General features: G+C 39.3%; 3 protein-coding genes across 4 annotated transcripts; 2 read left to right on the forward strand and 1 right to left on the reverse strand.

Moving 5' to 3' along the window:
- The first annotated feature begins 6 nt into the window (after nucleotides 1-6).
- On the forward strand, nucleotides 7-5,826 carry LOC148325675 (crystallin J1A-like). Its single transcript, XM_088312071.1, has 10 exons — nucleotides 7-110; nucleotides 306-369; nucleotides 1,220-1,396; nucleotides 1,792-1,890; nucleotides 1,975-2,067; nucleotides 2,828-2,984; nucleotides 4,029-4,144; nucleotides 4,273-4,350; nucleotides 4,468-4,607; nucleotides 5,106-5,826. Exons 2-10 carry the CDS (start codon nucleotides 306-308, stop codon nucleotides 5,196-5,198), a joined length of 1,017 nt encoding a protein of 338 aa, XP_088168197.1. The 5' UTR covers nucleotides 7-110; the 3' UTR covers nucleotides 5,199-5,826.
- Nucleotides 5,827-6,523: 697 nt separating this feature from the next.
- eif2b5 (eukaryotic translation initiation factor 2B, subunit 5 epsilon) lies at nucleotides 6,524-17,276 on the forward strand. 2 transcript variants are annotated; one of them, XM_088312029.1, is made up of 16 exons: nucleotides 6,524-6,763; nucleotides 6,981-7,105; nucleotides 7,454-7,639; nucleotides 8,969-9,146; nucleotides 9,667-9,747; nucleotides 9,838-9,915; nucleotides 10,508-10,820; nucleotides 10,907-11,052; nucleotides 11,190-11,331; nucleotides 11,400-11,501; nucleotides 11,598-11,699; nucleotides 13,019-13,109; nucleotides 13,182-13,305; nucleotides 14,415-14,540; nucleotides 14,613-14,723; nucleotides 16,843-17,276. In XM_088312029.1, exons 1-16 carry the CDS (start codon nucleotides 6,620-6,622, stop codon nucleotides 16,903-16,905), a joined length of 2,112 nt encoding a protein of 703 aa, XP_088168155.1. In that variant the 5' UTR covers nucleotides 6,524-6,619; the 3' UTR covers nucleotides 16,906-17,276. The 2 variants fall into 2 exon arrangements, with proteins under 2 accessions (XP_088168155.1, XP_088168156.1); XM_088312030.1 differs by lacking the exons at nucleotides 6,524-6,763; nucleotides 6,981-7,105 and having other exon boundaries at nucleotides 7,491-7,639; nucleotides 9,021-9,146.
- mul3 (mitochondrial E3 ubiquitin protein ligase 3) lies at nucleotides 17,149-19,272 on the reverse strand. Its single transcript, XM_088312080.1, has 4 exons — nucleotides 18,926-19,272; nucleotides 18,765-18,852; nucleotides 18,423-18,543; nucleotides 17,149-18,348 (listed from the first exon to the last, which is right to left on the reverse strand). Exons 1-4 carry the CDS (start codon nucleotides 19,040-19,042, stop codon nucleotides 17,862-17,864), a joined length of 813 nt encoding a protein of 270 aa, XP_088168206.1. The 5' UTR covers nucleotides 19,043-19,272; the 3' UTR covers nucleotides 17,149-17,861.
- Between the last annotated feature and the right edge of the window lie 638 nt (nucleotides 19,273-19,910).

Here is a 19,910-nt window from a genome sequence, read left to right on the forward strand (position 1 = left end):
TTGCTTTCCTATGTGGGGCGCTAACTAACCATTTGGCCACTTCTTGTGTTATTTTGTATCCGGTTATGGCGAATGTGCAGGACTGAATATCACTACGAAATTAGTCGAAGGTAAGAAGCTTGTCTAAAGTGACTAAATCACTTTTTCTAACAATAAAAGTTCAAAAACAACGCAAACGAGTCGCTAGTATCAATGCTAAAATGGAAGCAAAAAAAAGCGAAGTATCGAAGACTCAGTGTTTTTGTTACAATAATTAAGCAGTATAGTATTACATACTAAGAGTAATGTCATAACTTGTTCCACAGATGGCAGCTCTGGCTAACAGAGCAATAGGCGCTATTGTGGGATCAGCAGTTGCAGATGCTGCAGGTAATGAGCATTTACACATTAACAAATAAAGGCTATAGTTGTGGATTCATATTATTAGTGACTCCAAAAATATCTAAATGTCTGTACGTCTTTCTGTGTTGGTGTGTCAGCGTTACCAATATGTTAGTAAAAAAACACCGTCATTACACCAATTAAAATAAGCACAACCAAAGGAAAACATGAGTAAAGTCGCCCATTTTGGAGCAGTGCACGATATACCCTTGCAAACAAACTTCACTTCTTGTTCTCCATTTCATTAGAATGTTTGAGAAACCATTCTCGGGGGTGCAGAAGATTTTTTTTTTAAATACATCAATTTATCCTATGATTAAAAAACAAAACATAACAGAACTGCATACCTACAAAGAGGGACCTAAGTGCCAATAAAGCAATCATTCTCAATCAATTACTCTTTCCTTCCTTAACTTTGTGCCAATAAAATGCTCTGACATGACTGCATAAGTCTGTCATCCCCGCACGAGTGTGCAAAATTTGTCACCACAGACGATGGCTGAAGATAAACCCATTCTGGATAAACTGAGAAAATCTAAATATTTAAACCGAAGTGTTTAAACATGCAATCATTGATGTTTACTCAAATTAGTTATACTATATTTAATATTTAATTATTGTGAGGGGTCATTATAAAAATGTATGTTTCTTGACCCTGAAGATTTAAGAACCCCTGCATTACAAGGTGCACCTAATTTTATAATCAGCAAGTGTGTCCTCGTGTAAAGAAAATCATGACTCTTAGAATCTGTCAATTCTTTGTATCAATTGGAAATACCATGGATATAAATTTTGGTAAAACCTTATTTTTACCCTGTTGATGACTTATAACTCACAGGGCAGCCTCTTCACTGGGTCTATGACCTCCAGAAGCTGCAAGAGATCCTGGCTCAAGAGCCAAATCCGGAATTCCGCTCAGAATCAGCGAACCCCTTCTACAGGAGGCAGACGGGCCAACAGAGCTGCTATGGGGACCAAGCATATGTCCTGCTCGAGTCTTTGTCTAAATGTGAAGGTAAATATTTATGTCACAGTTTACTAATTCTCAACAGTTACTGAGCCACATTCAGTATATCCCAATCAATATTTGCTTGGAAATGAAAATTTCAACCATAATCGATCAATGGAGTCCAGACATTTTCCCTGTTTGTTTTAGTATTGTTGTTAACATTTTTAAGTAGGATTATTTATGATGTAGATTAAAATGTGAGTGTGAATGGTTGTTTGTCAATCTATAAGTGACCTGTAATTGGTTGATGACCAATTCAGGGGTGATCTCTGATTCTAACCCAAAGTCGACTGGGATAGGTTACCCGCAACCCGAAAGAGGATAAGTGCTATAGTAATGGATCGCTGGTTTGAAATACATTTTTTTTAATTCAGTCTGATTTGTTGACTCCCCATGATCAGGTCTAAATGTTGATGATCTGAAACAGCGCACATTGAAATTCTTTGGACCGGGATCAGAGTATGACACACCTGTCAATGATCCTTACAGGCAGAGAGGCGGTAAGAACATATTCAACAAGATTCACGAATGTAATACTTTTCTTCTTGCATTTTCTGTTTCACAGTTGTATTTTTTTTTTTTAGGGCCAAGACCCCAGTTGCCCATCGAGGGACCGTGGCGACACGGTAGTCTAAAAAGCTTCCTGAAGAATATGGATTCCAACAAAGAGGAGACAGGTAAAATATGCTCTAGCTCTCAGTTTGATATGTTGTTAAAGAAATTTAAGTTTGTATGTTCATCTGTTAGTTTTGTTGTTTAGTTTGTCATCTTATCAAGTTTCAAACTAAAACTAATCTTACAGGCCCCCTTTGTTGCACATGCATTCGTATCTTTCTGGCCTCAAATTGGACAGCTACGGGTGCCAGGTACGGCCTCCTCGCGAATGTGACTCCCCAACGCCAGAACCCTTTTCTGTAAACACCTCCCTTGGGGCGTTGATGACCCCTGTTCAAATGGCTGACCCTTAGCAGATAAAGTGAGACTCACTCGCTTCTAAGGCCGTAACTTATGAATTAGGGAGGTTCAGCACAAGGCTTGGTATCTCTAAAGCAACAATATCGTCATGGCCAGAAAGATAACTTGTATGTGTCAGGCCTTGTGAAAATACACCATACACCAAAAGATGTCTTGTAATCTGAAACCATTAGAATAGGCTGGAAGAGTGTGATGGAGTCAAATGTCAAGTTTCCCATTCTGTATTGCATATTCAAATTGCTTATGCTGATGCAAATAAAAACCATGTGTGCAGTCGAACACGCTGGCTTCGCCTCGGAGTTTGAGGGCTGCCCCGCGCGTAAATGACAGACAATCTTGGCTGGTTGATTCATTTGTTCAGGCTTGTTTTGATAGAAACATCCTTAACATATGTGATGACATGATGAAGATGAATGAATGAGTGAAGAGAAACAACTTACCAAAATATTGTATTATCTACAGGTTGCGAGACTGACTGCCAAATTGATGGAATAGCGAAACTGGCTCCCATCGTGGCTTTTTACGCAGGGAAGCCCGACATGTTGGATAAGGTTGAGCAGGCCGTCCGAGTCACACAAAACAATGATGCGTGTGTGGCAGAGACTTTAGCAGCTGCCAGGTCAGTTTATATTTTCTGCTGCTACTTCACAATGAAAAAAAAAGGATTTGCCGGTGAATGACTCCTGCCTGACTCAGGTTAGATTCATGGTGATAAATGTACAGTAGTAGTCAAACGATGAAGCTAATACATCTCGTTATTAATTTAAATGATACTTGAATGGCAGTCAAGAGTGCGTAAACCTAAAAAAATGTCAATAGAGATAATGTCGTGCATAATTACATGTCCATTCATCTATTTTCTATAGTGCTTGAGCTAGTTCCCAGTAATTTGCAGCGCATAATAGCGTAAAATGTTGTTTGTAGAATAATGGGCTTTCCCTGCTGGTGTCTTTCCAGGTTTTCTGGCTTCCAGCCACACTCCAAGAACATGCATGTTAGCATCTCTCACCCCAAGTTCTCGGTTTGCCTTAAACTGTAGTAGTTCATAACTCATGAAAACACCAAATTCATAATCTCAATAAATTCTCATTTACATATGAATAAACAAAAATGAATTTTAATATGGAAAAGTATTTTTATCTAATTAATAAGTCTCTGTTATATGTGTTAACTTTTCTACATTCTTATACTGGTTTACTGTTCCTTTTATATGCAAATAATGTAAAAAAAAATTCTAAAAATAATTACATATTAACAAATGTCTATCAAATAAAAAATGTATATTAAAAAAATTATACAAAAAAAATCACAAGACTTCAACCAAAGGTGAGTCAAAATATTCTTAGAAATATTGTTTCCTGAGACCCCAAGATTGAATCTTTTAAGTTGTATATTTTAAATTCTGACAGCAAATTTAAGGGAAAAGAAAAATCCCATGTCTGTTTTTATTCAGATTAAATATATAATGAATGTGTCATTGCATGCACATCAGTCAACTATTCACAAAGTTTCATGGCAATGGGTTTCACCTTCCGGTTTTGCAGAGGTACCAAAATGCCAGGCAGGTTATGAAATGTTGACAGTGTTGTCAAAATGGCTGAATGAATGTAATGATACAAGAGTAACATTTCAATAAACAAATTCATTGTCGTGTTTTCTTCAGGTTCTTGGAGCATTTCATCCTAAATGGTCCTGATCCGAAAGCCCTTGAGGCCGTTCTTGGTCAACTCAAAGACCCAAACAGAAAGCAACCACAGGATTTGGACAGAGCGGTCATTGGTATGTATGCTATATTGTTGTGGCACTGAGTCAGAGTTACTGACTTCTTTGAGCAAATCTCATTCTGAAGATTGAATAACATGTCAAATTTGATAAATGGGTGGTTATTTTTATTGGTCTAATTTCAGGGCATATTCATCAGGTGAAGGAAAATTTATCCAAAACTCCCCAGGAGCTTATTCCAGCTATCTTCCCTAACACCTGAGGTATCAATTCTCTTTTACATGCCTTCCTTTGAACTGGCAAATATCAATTAAAAGGCAGAGTTGAAGCTGTAGTTGTTATCTCATCAACAAATGCTACTTGGGATTTCCTTCCTTCAGGTTTGCCAGGTGCGTTCCAAGCAGCATTGCATGGAGTCCTGACAGCCAAGAACTATGAGCAGGCTATTAGAGAAACTATGCGCTGTGGGGGATGCACCTGTAGCAGAGGCTCTTTTATTGGTGCTTGTCTTGGTGCTCAGGTACGACAAATTATTCATTGATTATGCATTTAAGAAGTATTTCACATCTGTTACTATAAATGTTCGCCACAAATATACACCACATATGTGAATACTAGTATTGTATGCCTAATTACTTATTTAAGACCCTCTAAAGTGAAAAAAAACGTCTTCGAAATTTGATACACAACAAAGAAGACTGTTGTCAATTGCGACAGATAGCCACTGATGAAATGACGGCGCTTAATACTTGTAATGTGGAGGAGCCCCAAACTCATGTCAGGAATCCAAGTGCGTCACTGCGCCCGTTTTAGCCACGGCCCCAAGATTCCGGTTAGCTGAAGAGTTGAAAAATAATTTGTGGCTGTACAGTATCTCATCAATTCAGTGTGGAATTGTTCTTTGTCCTTGCATTTTTTCACCACTTGCTTTCAAACACATTTAATGTATTTAGCAAAAAGTAATGAAAAATAATTTTACATGGTCTTTAAATACGATTATTTGTTTTTATTCTTCCAGCTTGGGTTGGAGGGAATTCCAGCTTCCTGGGCGTCCAAAACTCAACGATATGAATCTGTGTTGGAGTACAGCATGAAGATAACAAACCACTAATAGTGTATTTATTTTTTTTGATCATAGACAACCTTGATATAGAACATTCCTAGAACACAGATGAACTTTCACAGAGCATTCAATGAAGGTTCTTGTCTAAATTGTCGACAAGAGTTGGATGTTTTTGTTTCTGTGGATGTTTTACCGTGTTGCTTCAGTTGTTCTTTACCTGGGGTTGTCTCACAAAGACAAAATATTAGCTGTGCTCAGTGTTTACTTTTGATATTGATAGACTGATTCTACTGCATTTATCTATCTATCTATATATCTATTTATCTATCTATCTATCTATATATGCATATATATATATATATATATATATATATATATATATATATACATACATAGTACAAGTATATACCTTCACGAAAACCTCTGTCTTTGGGGGTATATATAATTCCCCTTTTAGGGATGACACTCCTTATTGAAATAAATAAAAGAATAAGGATTACCTCTTGACCATTTACGGTTTGAAGTTGTATTTTTTTCACATGCTGGGGGAAACAACAACATTGGATTATATAAACACAAAAATTGAGTTTCAATCACTTTGGATCCCCCCCCTGCATATTGATCTGTATTTTACAAATGCATTTATCATGATAAACATTAAACCATTTACCAAAGATTTCACAGTTTTACTAAATTCTTTTGTCTCGTTGAACTCTTGTTCAGGTATGTGGTTTAAAGTTTTCACCCGCAGCTTGACACTTGGGGAAGTGCAGCAGTAAGTGATAACCATGTCATTGTACAGTAATTGCTTTTGTCGTTGGGTGGAGAATTTAAGAACTACGTAAACAGGCAAAGCGACTAAAAGGGTAAAACTACAATTGGAGTTACAGTACAGTCTAGGGCTGTCAAAATTAAAGCATTAACTCTGGATATTTTATAATATTTTTTAACTCAGTTAAATATTTTAACTTAGTTAACTCAGTTTGATTTATTTTAAAATTATTTGCACACGTTGCAAATATTGTACCAGATTAGCTGTACATCTTTAGCACATCATCTCAGAACAAAACACTGTCCTCGAGTTTCCACTGGGGCCTTGCAAACCAACACTGCTCGAGTGTGGTGCTTCTGGGCAGTATGAAGAGAAATGTTTCTCAAAAAATTGCCTCCTTTTTGGTCGTATTCAAGAATCAAAGAAAACTATTAGAAGTATCCTTGAATTAATTATGCTTTATCGTTGGTGATTTTGCATTAATTCCAAGATATTATTCAAGTAAATATCTGTCACAAGCTTCAGAACAAATACGTAGTTGATAACTTCTTGCATTCCTTCTTGGTGAAATGTCCTACTACCGTCGTCATGCCACTTTAGATTGACGCAATTGACTTCGTTAGTTTTTGTCACACCTGGGCCACCGTAGCTGCATCTGACTCCATGCTTGATTCCTTGAGTAATTAAACGTTTGAGTATGGCTGGTAAAGGAGGGAAGCAAAGAATTTCAAGTAGAAAAGGTGGCTGTGAGCAAGATGAAGAAGAGCCCCAACTGCAGGCCGTTTTAGTCGCTGACAGCTTTAACCGGAAATTTTTCCCGGTGACCAAAGACCAGCCGCGGGTAAGGCAATATGCTGAGCTAACAGGATTGCTACTAGCAGCTAACCGTGCTGCGAAAATTTACATGGTTTCTCTCTTTTAACACCACAGTGTACATATTTACACTGGTATCATTCATACCTAATATCGAATTGCTTTCTTGGTTTTGTTTAATAGCAGTTTTCATTGTCATCGTCACGCTATTGTTCACTGATGTAACTGTCAAACTTTGTTGACAGGCTTTGTTGCCTCTGGGCAATGTTGCTATGATCGACTACACTTTGGAGTTCCTCACGTCCACGGGGGTCCAGGAAACATATGTGTTTTGCTGTTGGATGGCTGGCAAAATTAAGGAACACTTGCTGTGAGTCCCATTATAAACGCTATACGTTCGCTCTGAGAAATAATATAATACGTTATAATACCCATAGCATCATTGTATGTGTCAAATGTTGCCCAGTTGGCATCCATTGCAGCCTAGTCATCCTGGAAGGGGGATTCCCCCATCTGTGGTCCCTTCTCAAGGTTTCTCACTTTTTCTCTAATGAGGTTTTGTGAGTTTTTCCTTGCCCTCCTGGGGGTTAAGATCGGGGATGTCGATTGTGGCTATGTAAAGCCCTTTGAGACTGTCTGTGATTAAGGGCTATACAAATAAAATTGACTTGACTTGACGTTTATAATGATTATTTGAACTTGGCTTTCTATCTGATAGAAAGTCCAAATGGTGTCGATCGACCTCCCCAAACACTGTCCACATCATCACATCAGACCTGTACAGATCGCTGGGTGATGTGCTCAGGGATGTTGACGCAAAGTCACTCGTACGCTCAGACTTTTTGTTAGTCTATGGAGATGTGGTTTCCAACATTGACATCAGCCAGGCACTACTGGAACACAGGTAAGACTATGCTCTACCTGTAAATGCTAATAAGATTGTCAGTGAGTGTTGCTAACATGTCAAGAGTGTCAAATTATAGACATGCAAGGCTTGGTCCTGTCACACTTGTACTGATTAATTTTGTGTTTCTTAAACGTTATACCCCAAGTGCTACCTAAATAAAATATCCATCCATCCATTATCTGTATCGCTTCTCCTCACGAGGGTCGCGGCGGTGGGAGGTGCTGGAGCCTAATAATAATAAAAAGTACATTTGATTGTATTGTAATCCTATGTAACATCATGCACAATTTGAACATTCAAGGGGAAGTCAACACAAACTAGTGTTATTGTGTTTGTGGAATATGAATAAACTAAAGCACCAAAATCCACCTGTTTTTATCCATTTTAGGTGCTGACCATTTTGCCACTTGTTGACAGCAATTGACATCACAGGCCCAATCCTAATACCCATGCTACACCCTGCTGTCATTGTTGAAGAGTACATGTACTACATGTGCAGTGTGAAATTAGACATTTCCAAATTTGAATGTGTCATATTTGATATTGACACTTGAAGAGACATTTTTTTTGGCACAGGCCCAGGAATTTCACAGAATTTCCCGCTATTTTGGTCAAATCCGCCATAAATCGTGGGTAAATTACTTCAGCTCGGGGGTCGTGGATGCGTGCTCAGCTGAAGTGTGGATCAAGAACACAAAAAGGGTCGGGTGACAGCACTGAACACGCAATTAAAGGGCACTAGGGTGGAAGTGTGTTTTTTTTAGATTGGGCCACAGTTGCTCAGGTAACTTCCAAACACGGCTAAACTGTTTTCTGAGTTTGGTCATGTGGCGTTCTCAAGCTGGGCCGTGATTGGTCGTTCTCTGAGCCCTGAGCAACTGTGACGTAATTTTCAATGACTGCAAGTAGCAAAATGGCCATCGCCTGAGATGGATATAAAAGGGTGGATTTTGCTCCTTAATCAATGTTTTTTTGATTAGTGTTGCCACATAGAGCATAAAATTGTAAAAAAAAAAAAAAAAGTTTTTCCGTTGACTTCCCCTTTAACATTAAATATAGAGAAATAGTGAACTACTAAAATCATGATTCAGTTAAAATACATTGCACATAAAGTAAAATAAAAATTGGACCTAGAACTTTAAAAACAGACAGCTCTTACAGATTAAATGTCAATATAAACATACGTATAATACTGTAATTGGGCAATGATGCTTTCGCCTACCACTAGAGGGACCAACTTGTATGTGTGCCAGACTTTGAGACTCACTGATCTACTGTAATGAAATGATGGTGATGTACCTAATGAGTGAGTTTCATGTGCTTAAGGCATCGTCGTAAGATTGACAAGAACATCTCCGTAATGACGATGCTCTTTAAGGAATCATCGCCGGGCCACAAGTCTCGCTGTGAGGAAGATGATGTGATTGTTGCCATGGACAGCAAGAGTCAGCGTGTTTTACACTACCACAAGACACAAAGCTTAAAGAAGCTTCACTTCCCCACGGTAAGTCATCTTTTCACATAGGGTTGCACGGTATACCGGTCCTAGAAAAGTACACTGTTTCATCGCCTTAAAAAATTTACCTGACACCTCAAGTTGGACTCGGTTGAGTCAATTAAACATATTTTGTGAGACCAATGATCCAGTCCCAGTCAAATGCCAAGAGTCTGATTCAAGTCCGTGACAAAAACAAAAAGTGTTGTGCCCGGACTCGATTACTGCAGCCCTGCAACACACGGAAGCTGAAAACTGGTTGGACAAAAAGTATATATAATGATAACTCACAAAGGACTGTAGGCTGCACAGCCCAGACAGACACTATTAAATGATGACAACATATTGTTGGACATAAAACTCTACAATATTTTATAAATGTATACGTTTTCCCGTAAATGCAAGTCTGTGCTTTTGCTGATGTTTAGACCAGCGAATGCTTTGAAGTCATTGATGGCACACCACAGGCATTGCCGTATTTTGCAAGTATAGTAATGAAAAAAAGACTAAATTACTGCTGCCTTTCCAGAATATATTCCACAGTGCGAGTGATGAGTTTGAAATCCGACATGACCTCCTCGACTGCCACATCAGCATCTGTTCACCGCAGGTAAGAACGTTTCCAAAGATCTGTTCAACTTAAAATATAGTTTTTTTTAGAGAACAAATAATGGCAGCAGTTCCTTTTTTCATAATTTAGGTTGCAGAGCTCTTCACTGACAATTTTGACTACCAAACGAGAAATGACTTTGTCAGGGGGATTTTGGTCAATGAAGAGGTAATCAACTGCAATTAATAATTTATACAAAGGAACAGTGTGGATGAGAGTATGTGATCTTGTGGTGAGGTTGTACACTTGACTCGCATTTCTGAGCTCTAATTAAGTCCAAATTTTTCCAAATATATTATTTTAAAAAAAAACTGAATTATTTGACAAAGTTTACAGGAATCAAAAAATATATATACAGTATATGGCAACAGACAAAAATGACAAATTAAACATGAAACTCAACAATAAACGCATCAGAAAGCTGGTGTGTGTTGATAACGATAGTAGCAAATACCTGAGTGCTCTTAAAAACACAACCTCCACCGTTCACCTCGTGAAGAAAACATGGTGGTATGGCATGCTAAAACTCAAGATGCATACTTACATGCAACCTGTAGTTGGGTCACCAAATTATTTTCAAGCAAAGTGAAAGGATAGAAGGATCTGTTCAGATGTTAATTTCAAACTAACAAAATACAAAAGATGGCAGCAAGTGGCGATGCAATTCACAAAAGGATTCCCTTAATCCTCCGCACTGCTCCTTAAAAATCCACATTCTGTGACGCGACGGCTCCAAACAATCTGTTCTACCTTCCCTCAGATCCTGGGAAATCAGATACATATGCATGTCACCAGAGACGGTTATGGTGCCCGAGTGTCCAATTTGCTGATGTACGATTCAGTGTCGTCTGATTTGGTGAGAAGGTGGGTCTACCCCCTGACCCCCGAGGCCAACTTTACGGATCAGAAAGGATGGAGCTGCACTTACTCGCGCCACAACGTCTACCGTGGGTCAGGGGTCACCCTTGGCCACGGTAGCCAGATGGAGGAGAACGTTCTCATTGGCTGTGACACCAGCATCGGGGCCAACTGTTACATCTCCAACAGCGTCATTGGTCACAATTGCATCATAGGTGAATTCATTGGAAACATTTGGAAATGTTCACCTTGAAAAGAAACAGGTTGCACAATATATAACAAGAATGTTTTTGTGCCTCAGGTGACAATGTAATTCTGGACCACGCTTACATCTGGAACAATGTTCAAATCGGCTTCAACGTGGTGATTAGTCATTCTGTGGTCTGTGACAAGGCTGAAGTCAAAGAAGGCGTCAAGCTTAATAAGCAGTGCGTCCTGGCATACAATGTAAGCAAGTAGTCTCCTGATTTGTAAATATTCTCACCACATTTTTTCTCTCAGCTTTTTGTGTCTACTACTCTAATATGTCAAATATTCATGGGTATGTGTGAGGATAAAACGTCTTCATTCTTTTGCTTTTCAAGGTGGTGATTGGACCACACATCTCTGTGCCAGCGGGCACGGTGGTGTCCATGCATTATCCAGCAGAAGAGGAGGATGATGACGATGAATTCCTCAGCGATGACGCCACAGTGGGGCAGAGCAAGGACAAAATCAAACAGAAAGGTGCGTCTTGAAAAATTGTTCCTATTCCAGCTGTAGTGGAAGTGAGCTGTAATTATTTACCTCTGCAGCTTTTAATCCCGCTGAGGTTGGGGCAGAAGGGAAAGGTTACATGTGGAAAGCCAGCAGTCTGGACGACACGGGTGATGAAGAGCTGTCGCATTGTCTCTGGGGTAGGATAACAACCGAAATCTCATATCCCATTGCTTACTCATGTCTGCGATATCTCCCAAAATGCTGCTGTCTCAAATATTTTCTTGTTGTCCAAGGCTTGACGTTAAATCCCCAATTTGAGAGTGAGAGTGAGGACAGTGAGCCTGATGGTCCTGATGATCCAGTCATCCCTTCCCCTGAGATGGATGATGCGAAAGGTGAGTCAAGTTGCTAAAGCTTAGCAAAGTCTTGTTACTGCCATCTAGGGACTAATAAAGGAAAGCGCACATTGTGGCAAGTTGACGTTTATAAGTTCTAGTCTTTTATGCTTTATTGTCCCCACAAGCTGGTTTCCACCTGGCCAAGTAGAAGCCAAAACGTTTGCCTCATTCAATCCACCCTGCCCAGGTCGTCATGGTAACAAATCAGCGTTCACCATTGGCCCAGCTATATAGGCCCAGGTGTCCAGATAAGCTATTATAGTTGACAAAAACTAATGAAATAACTCAAACTAAAATTGACAAAGCATTTTCGTTCACGAAATAAAAAACAAAAGATCTTTTACAACAAAAAATGCTGACTGAAACTATGGGTGACGTTTTTAAAATGAGCTAAAAGTAGCTATAATTATAGTGAATATTGCCTTAGACTTCGTCTTTGTCGGTTAATGTCATACATGAGCTTTTGGGGTTCATTTGAAACGTATTTGCTTTGGTATGGATGGGCAAAGTTATAGAAGAAGAAAGGTCAGACAATTGTTTGAGAATTGTAGGTGACTTAACCCATATACACTAATTAGTGACCTTTCTTTTTTTTTGCTTGCACTCTACAAATATGCCATGTTTCGAAAATACTAAAAGTAATAGAAACTCAACTAAAACAAATCATTTCTAAAAAAAATAAATAAATAAAAACTAATAAAATGGATCCTACCTTGTTTAAAAATCAATTAAGAGTAACATAATTTAAAAAACAAAAAGTCAAAACAAAATAAAAACGATAAAATCCCAAACTATTGTAACCCTGGTTTCCAGTCGCTCACGTGCACAAGACAGAAGTTCAGCAAGACCTTGATCCTTGGTGTATTTTGATGTAAACATGTCACCTGAGCTCTAGAATGACCACTCCTTGCTTCATTATTTTGGACCTTGCTTTGTTTTTTGAAGGACCATTTTATTGTTGTTATTGAAAATATTATGCAACTTCGCAAAGGTGCTTATTTCATTCCCATTGTTTAATTTTCAACTTCAGCTTTGGAAGTATATTAAAAAAAATGTATACTGTACATCAACAATATTCTTGGCTCTCTCAAGGGCACTTTTGACCAACTGAAACACATGAAAACTGCATTTTGTAATTTCACAAGTGTTGTATTTAGTAAAATTCTATCCAGGATAGCTTGGCTCTGTTGTAAATTCATTTAAATCCTTAAATAATAAGCTGACAGGATAGAAAAAAAATAATTCAAACTGAAAATGAATGGTATCATGACTATTATAGCATTGCTTAAAGAACTCAAATGGACTTAAACCTCCAGTGTTCCAGAAGGAGGTGCTGGGCACCCTGCAAAGAGGCCTGGAAGAGAATATCAGCTGTGACCACCTCGTGCTTGAGATCAACTCGCTTAAGTAAGTTGTAGCATCCAGTGGAAATGCTCACTCTCAAAGCGATCAAGTGTGAAAAGTGTGTGACTTCTCCAGGTACGCCTACAACATCACGCTACAGGAGGTGATGCAGATACTGACTGCAGTGTTGTTGGATCTCCCATTCCAGCAAAACAGCTCGCCGCTCACTTCATCCCAATACGTTGCTGGCCTTCTGCCGGTAATGCTGCTTCTCGTCATGGGGCAATTTGTTATTTTGGGGAAAAAAGTACTCGGAGACAATTGGGTTAAAAAAATGACCATGTTTGTGATTTAACATTTTCTTTGGCCAATCTCTCATATTCCTCAAAAAATAATTTGTATCTAATTGTGACAGTTTTTAAGTAAATGTATTTTGGGGGGTGTTGGGTGGGTGTTATGAATAAAAAAATTCCAGACTTCAAGGGTTTTATTGAAAAAAAAAAAAGTTTTGTTTTGTTTTTCAATAATGACACACCACAAGCGTACGGAAGCGTGGAACTGCCAATATGGAGTAAACGTTTAGGACCGGTAGATTCGTTCAAAACTATTTGCAAAGTCTGTTCGAATTTATAAATAAAATGTTGGCTTCATGATTAAAAAAAAAAATATATATATATATCATAGTGCCACGGAGTGCTGACTTGGGCATGCACAAGTTAAAAAAAAAAAAGAGCTTTTTTTTTAATAGCATTTGGCGTACATTTTTTGCAAATTTAAAATTCCAAATAAATGAACTTTGTTCCTTAGATTTTTCAGAGTTTTATGTCTGCAGTGCATGATTTCCATTTTGCATTATTCCCCCCACATTATTCCACGGGGTATTGACTTGCATGTACTTGGCATGTAGTCTATATTTTTTCAATACCTTCAAACCTACTTTGCAAAACTTTTTGTTTCATTAACACATTGCAATGAACAAAACTCTCACATTTTTGTCAATTTCTTGCACAAAACATTTGTGCTGTGCAACCAGTCTGTGGAAAGACATGGCATATTTTGAAGTGCAGGCTTCATACGTGGTATGGTTTTTACTCTCATTAGCTTGTGGGTTTAACATTAGCGTAATGTTACAGAGTCAATTGGCATCATCACATGCCTTAGCCTTGATGAAAAGTGCTGAATTACAATGCCAAACAAGAAATAATACATCTGTTGACCTTAATACAATAAACTAATCATCTTTAACCAAAAGGGCAGACTTCTTAAAGTCCACAAAATAAAATGCATTAATTCTAGTAGGGGTCATTTTTTGATAGGTCATGAAATATGAGGGATGACAAACTTGTAACAATTTGTGTTGTCTGTCAGTTGTTGGAGAAATGGGCGCCGGTGTTTAAGAATTACGTGAAGAGATCAAAGGACCAACTGGACTGTCTAGCTGCCTTCGAGGAGCACTTTCTGGAGCAGGTCACTCACTGGCCTGCCATGTGCAAGGTAAGCCTCGTTTGCACGACAACATCCATGCTCAACCCGCAGATGGAACGTTTCAATTGTTTTCCCCTCTAGATTCTTATGACCATGTACCAACTGGAGATCCTGGAGGAGGAGATGATTCTGCGCTGGTTTTCTCTTAGTGTCACGTCTGACACGAGTAAACAGCTGCGGAAGAACCAAGGAGTAAGTGCTCACGTAGCACCAAGTTGGGTTGCAAATGACTGGCAAAATTTCAGAATAGTATTTGGTGTTCTGTCAATTTAAGATTGGGAATTTTGGAAATTAACGAGCATATAAAAGGGACACAATTTTACATTGGCACGTAATAAGTCAAGCTAATGCTTATGGCTGAAATTGTAATATATGACGACTTACTAACAATTAACCTTATGAAAAGCCTCTCAAAACGCATTGTATTTGCGTTTCTTGTTAACTTATAGAAAACAGACAAGACATGTCAGAAAGTGCACGTAAGCTGCTCATTTCCTCATTCTCTTTTAAGTCAGCCATGGGAAGGCGAATAGTTTTAGAAATTTTAGAAATTTAGAAATTAGAAATTAGAAATCCCTTTATTGTCATTGTACTCAAGTGTGCAACGAGATTAGAGGGCTCCCCTCTCCAGTGCAATACAACAATAATACAGACAAATATATAAATTAGATAAATAAATAAGAGAGTGCAATGGAATTTAGTACTGAATAGGGTATATAAAAACACATCACAATGCTGTTCTGCAAGGTAAGGGTGTTCTCGTGTGTGTGTGAGAGTTCAGAATAGAGATGGCTCTTGGGAAGAAACTGTTTCTCAGTCTATTGGTCCTTGATTTGATGCATCTGTAGCGCCTGCCAGAGGGCATCAGGTCGAACAGGTGTGAGTTTGGGTGGGTACTGTCTTTGACGATGTTGAGAGCCCTTCTGAGGCACCGGGCGGTGTAAATGTCCGACAGTGGGGGGAGAGGGCAGCCAATAATCCTTTGCGCTGTTTTGACTGTCCTCTGGAGCCTCACTCTGTCCGCCTCAGTGCAGCCGCTGTACCAGGTGGAGACACAGTACGTCAGCAGGCTCTCGATGGACGAGTGGTAGAAGGCTAGCAGCAGCTTCCTGTCCAGGTTGAATTTCCTGAGGACTCTCAGGAAGTGCAGACGCTGGCGGACCTTCTTTACCACTGCTGTGGTGTTGTGAGTCCAAGAAAGGTCGTCGGAGATCTGTTCTCCCAGGAACTTGAACGTGTGGACCCTCTCCACACACACGCCTTCGATGCAGAGGGGGGGCGGCACCGTCTTGTTCCTCCTGAAGTCGACGACAATCTCCTTTGTTTTTGCAGTGTTAAGGTGCAGTCTGTTGTCCTTGCACCAAGCTGTCAGTCTCTTTACCTCCTCTCTGTAGGCTGTCTCGTCACCTTCCGAGATCAGACCGACCACTGTCGTGTCGTCAGCAAACTTGACGATGGTGTTGTTGCCGTGGGCCGGGCTGCAGTCGTAGGTGTAGAGGGCGTACAGGAGAGGGCTCAGCACGCATCCTTGAGGGGAACCGGTGCTCAGCATGCGGGTGGAGGACGTGTAGGGGCCGAGCAACACAGTCTGGGGTCTGTTGGTCAGAAAGTCCGTTTGTGATGTTTTCTGCGGTTGAAGTGGGCCCAAGGAAAGATGTACACATACATTTTCGGGCCAGTTGGTCCCGTTATTTTGTCATTATTAGCAACGTGTTTACAGTAACTTTGAATAGACAAATTGTGATCGGTCCCTCCCGTGACTCCCACAAAGACACTGAGGGAAGCGAGGGGTCATGGCCCATATCCCTTCTTTTTAGGGGGCGGTTTTCAAATCGTTATATCACTGATTTCTTCAAAATAAATTGATAAAATAGAAAATGCAAGCGAATATAATTTTCCCAAAAAAAATGCATAAATCGATCTCATTGAAAATGGACCATCCAGGCAGGATGATCCCTTTGAAAAAATATGTATATTTTAAGAAAAGAGCACTTATACAGATTTCTATGCAAGTAAAGTTTTAAATATTTGAGGTCATTTTAAGAAGAACATGATTTTTTTTTTTTTTTTTTTTTTTACTTTCACTAATCACCCTCCAACCTACCGACTGAGTGCTTCTGCATTTTCTCCACTTTACAATTACGTAGGTGCCACTTTGTGTTGGTCTATCACGTCCCAATAAAATAAATTGACAGTGTGACTGTAATGTGACAAAATGTGGGAAAAGTTCCATTTTCTATGTGATTATATTAACATTTGGATAATGCGACCTTTTGTAAACATGCCTTACCTTTCTCTATTTTCCCAAAAGCTTCAGAGGTTCATCCAGTGGCTGAGGGAGGCCGAAGAATCGTCAGAGGAGGACGGCGCATAATCGGCCATTTTTAAACGGTCAAAGAAGACTTGCGAAAACCTGACAACTAACTTGGACCGATGTTTTCATTGTTAACGCTGCACAACTGACGTCCATCTTCATGAGGTTTGCATGCTGTGAATGCAATCACCCAAATGGAGAAGACTCTTCGACTGCTTGACGGGTGGAAACATTTGCTTCAATAACGGGATTCAGGTTTTGAAAAGTGTGTAGAAAAATAATGAATTGGAACCAATACACCACTATTTGATACAATTTTAATCTAAAAGCAACTTCACATCATACAGTTAAAACAATTTAAAAGGTAATCATATTCATTCTTGCCTGTATAAAATAAGACAAGCAAAAATAAAATTGATCAAACATTCCAAGTTTAGTGTTCATCCCATATCACATCTCTGATGAAACTTTCATCGACAGTCCATTCATAGCTACGTCTCTGATTGTTTTTTTGTTTTTTTTTAAGAATGGTGTTATTCAAGTTTGTTGGCTCAGATGACAGACATAGTCACAAGGTTAGCCAAAGATTATACATCTTGTTCGTGAATTCATTAAATTTAATCCAAATGGGTGATTGTGAATCAAAATTGCACGTATAGGTAATGGAATCTATCAAAAGGTACTGCGTAACCTGGCTGTGGCTGTTATGCCTTCAGGAATGGGAAAGAATGCAGAAAAATATGAAGCTGGACAATGTTGTGGAGTGTGAGTGAGAATGTTCCTCTATTTACTTAGAGGGCTGTATCACACTCTTGCGAATTTTCTTGTAAAATGAAAAAAACTAAGATTCAGGGGTATACCTCAATCATTGGTTAAATGATTAAGAGGTGTGTCATTTTTATCCACCCAGTAGAAATAGAGGACCGACCAGAATAGAGTGAGTTTTGGTAATTTCCCCATTTAGCAAAGAGCCAAAATTCAAAATATGAAACAAGAATGCAATTTCTGTTATGCGTCTATTTGGATCGATCGTCTTTTCCCACCGTGTCATAAATCACACCAGCTAGTATGGAGGCTCCAAAGAGGCCTGTAAGGGCCGTCAGCATCTTCCACATGCTGGCTGATTGCTCATGCCGTTCAATGAAGCTCTTGTAGTCAGTAGGAACCAGGAGATACTCTCGCCCATCTCTTGGGGCCTGTAGCCTTCCATGTCCCCCTTCCAGAACCACCTCACCGAACACAGTCAGGTTGCTCCCAACACGCAGCATCTCTTCGCTCTCCTCCATCGCCACTGCTCGCTCCCCGCTGATGCCCTGCAAGACCACGTTCACCAAGCCCTCCTCTGCTCGTCTCACTCGGTGGTAAACCCTCTCCAGAAAACAACCTGAGCCTTCTGAGGGGTCTTGCACCCGCACATGGAAATCAGAGACATAGGAGCCAGGACAGATGAGAGAGAAGGGCACGGAGTTTTTGGTTTCTTTCCTGTTTGCCGGCCGAGAGCTCCTGGAGATAATCACAGCGTTATCGGACAACGGGTTGTTGTAATTAATAATAGCTTTGAATGACTTAGAATGTACCATGTTTTAGAGAGGGTGTTCCAGTATTCAGCATGTTCCACAACTTTTATCTTCTGAAGTACACCATAGCATCTTGGGACAAACTGGCTGGTAAGAGGCTTCTCATCTGCCTCGACCAGGCCTGGAAAAACAAAAAACAGTTTAAACCTCTTTGGAAGGATTTCCCCGCATTTTGATATGTCTCCGTTCTTGAGAATGCAACATACAAGCTTAACACATTAAGGTTATGGTCATGTCTTTGGAGAAAATAAGGATTTATTTGAATTTCATTCATTGGACTAATTATTTTGACGTCGCCACTGCAGTGGCCTTTCACATTTATCATCAGTAACATACTTGTACCTTCAACTGCAACATATTGTAGCCTCTTGTGGGGAGATGACTTCAGCAATGTGGCCAAATGATGATCGGGTCGGAATACTGGTATTTCCTAAAACGAATCAGTGACACGACCAACCAGTCAAAAGATAGGATGTTCGTTTTTAAGAGTGGGGTTCTCTTACCTTCAGCTTTATTAACTCTTTTTTCTTTTCTTGGTATAAATGATAGAACAGGCCTGAAAAGGCAAAGCTTGATCCTACTCCAAAGAAAATTAGGGGGCTTTTCGGGAAGTCAGTCATGTCTGCACTCTGAGAACGCACACACAGGTAACACAAACCAATTGTGTAAACATATACCGTGTTTGTTCTTAAATGTAAGTGGAGAATAGAAACATTCGTGGGAACGAAAATAACACCAGCAATTCTTAAAACGGATAATAGGCGTCGAGGAAATCTGCGACGGAAAGCTGTTTGTTGTGCTTCATTTCCTTGTTCGCGCGTATTGCGTCATGTTTGAAGCAGCCAATGAGAGAATTGTCTTACAGTAAACACAAAGAACCAGAAGATGGAAGCACTTCACTGGTGAATTAAATCGACACGTGGCCGGCAAATATAGAAAGTCCTCAGTTTACGACGGATTGATCTGGTGAAAAACAGATGTAACCGAAACGTTTACGTAAATTACAAAGCGCTGGAGATGATCACTACGCTGCGCTAATGAATTAAAAAAGAACAAAATTGTACCTAGAGGGAAATAATTTTGGAATTCTCAGATTTTGGATCTAAATGGGAAAAAAACGCATGGCTTTTACCTTACTGTATTACTAATAAAGCCAAGACAATACATTTTAATAATAATATCTCACTTAATATGTATCCGGTTAATTTCTTAATTTTCAAATCCATTGATATTAGTAATATTTGCTCTTTCTGTGGGAGTGACACTGCAACAATATTTCATGTGTTTATTTATTTATTTATTTAATTTGACTGTGTAATCACAAAGCAATTTTGGTCTGAGTAAATGCTTCATTTCGTTAAACCATCTGGTTCTTAATCCGAAGGCTATTTTGCATATTGAATACATTTCATCATTCTTTATGCAAATGTTTTATTCACAAACAGAAATTCTCAAAACCCCCTCCCAGATTTGTGCCTTTCCTTTTAG

Source organism: Idiotropiscis lumnitzeri, chromosome 12, assembly GCF_059441095.1.
Source record: "Idiotropiscis lumnitzeri isolate Australia: NSW breed Sydney's pygmy pipehorse chromosome 12, RoL_Ilum_1.0, whole genome shotgun sequence".
NCBI lineage: Eukaryota > Metazoa > Chordata > Actinopteri > Syngnathiformes > Syngnathidae > Idiotropiscis > Idiotropiscis lumnitzeri.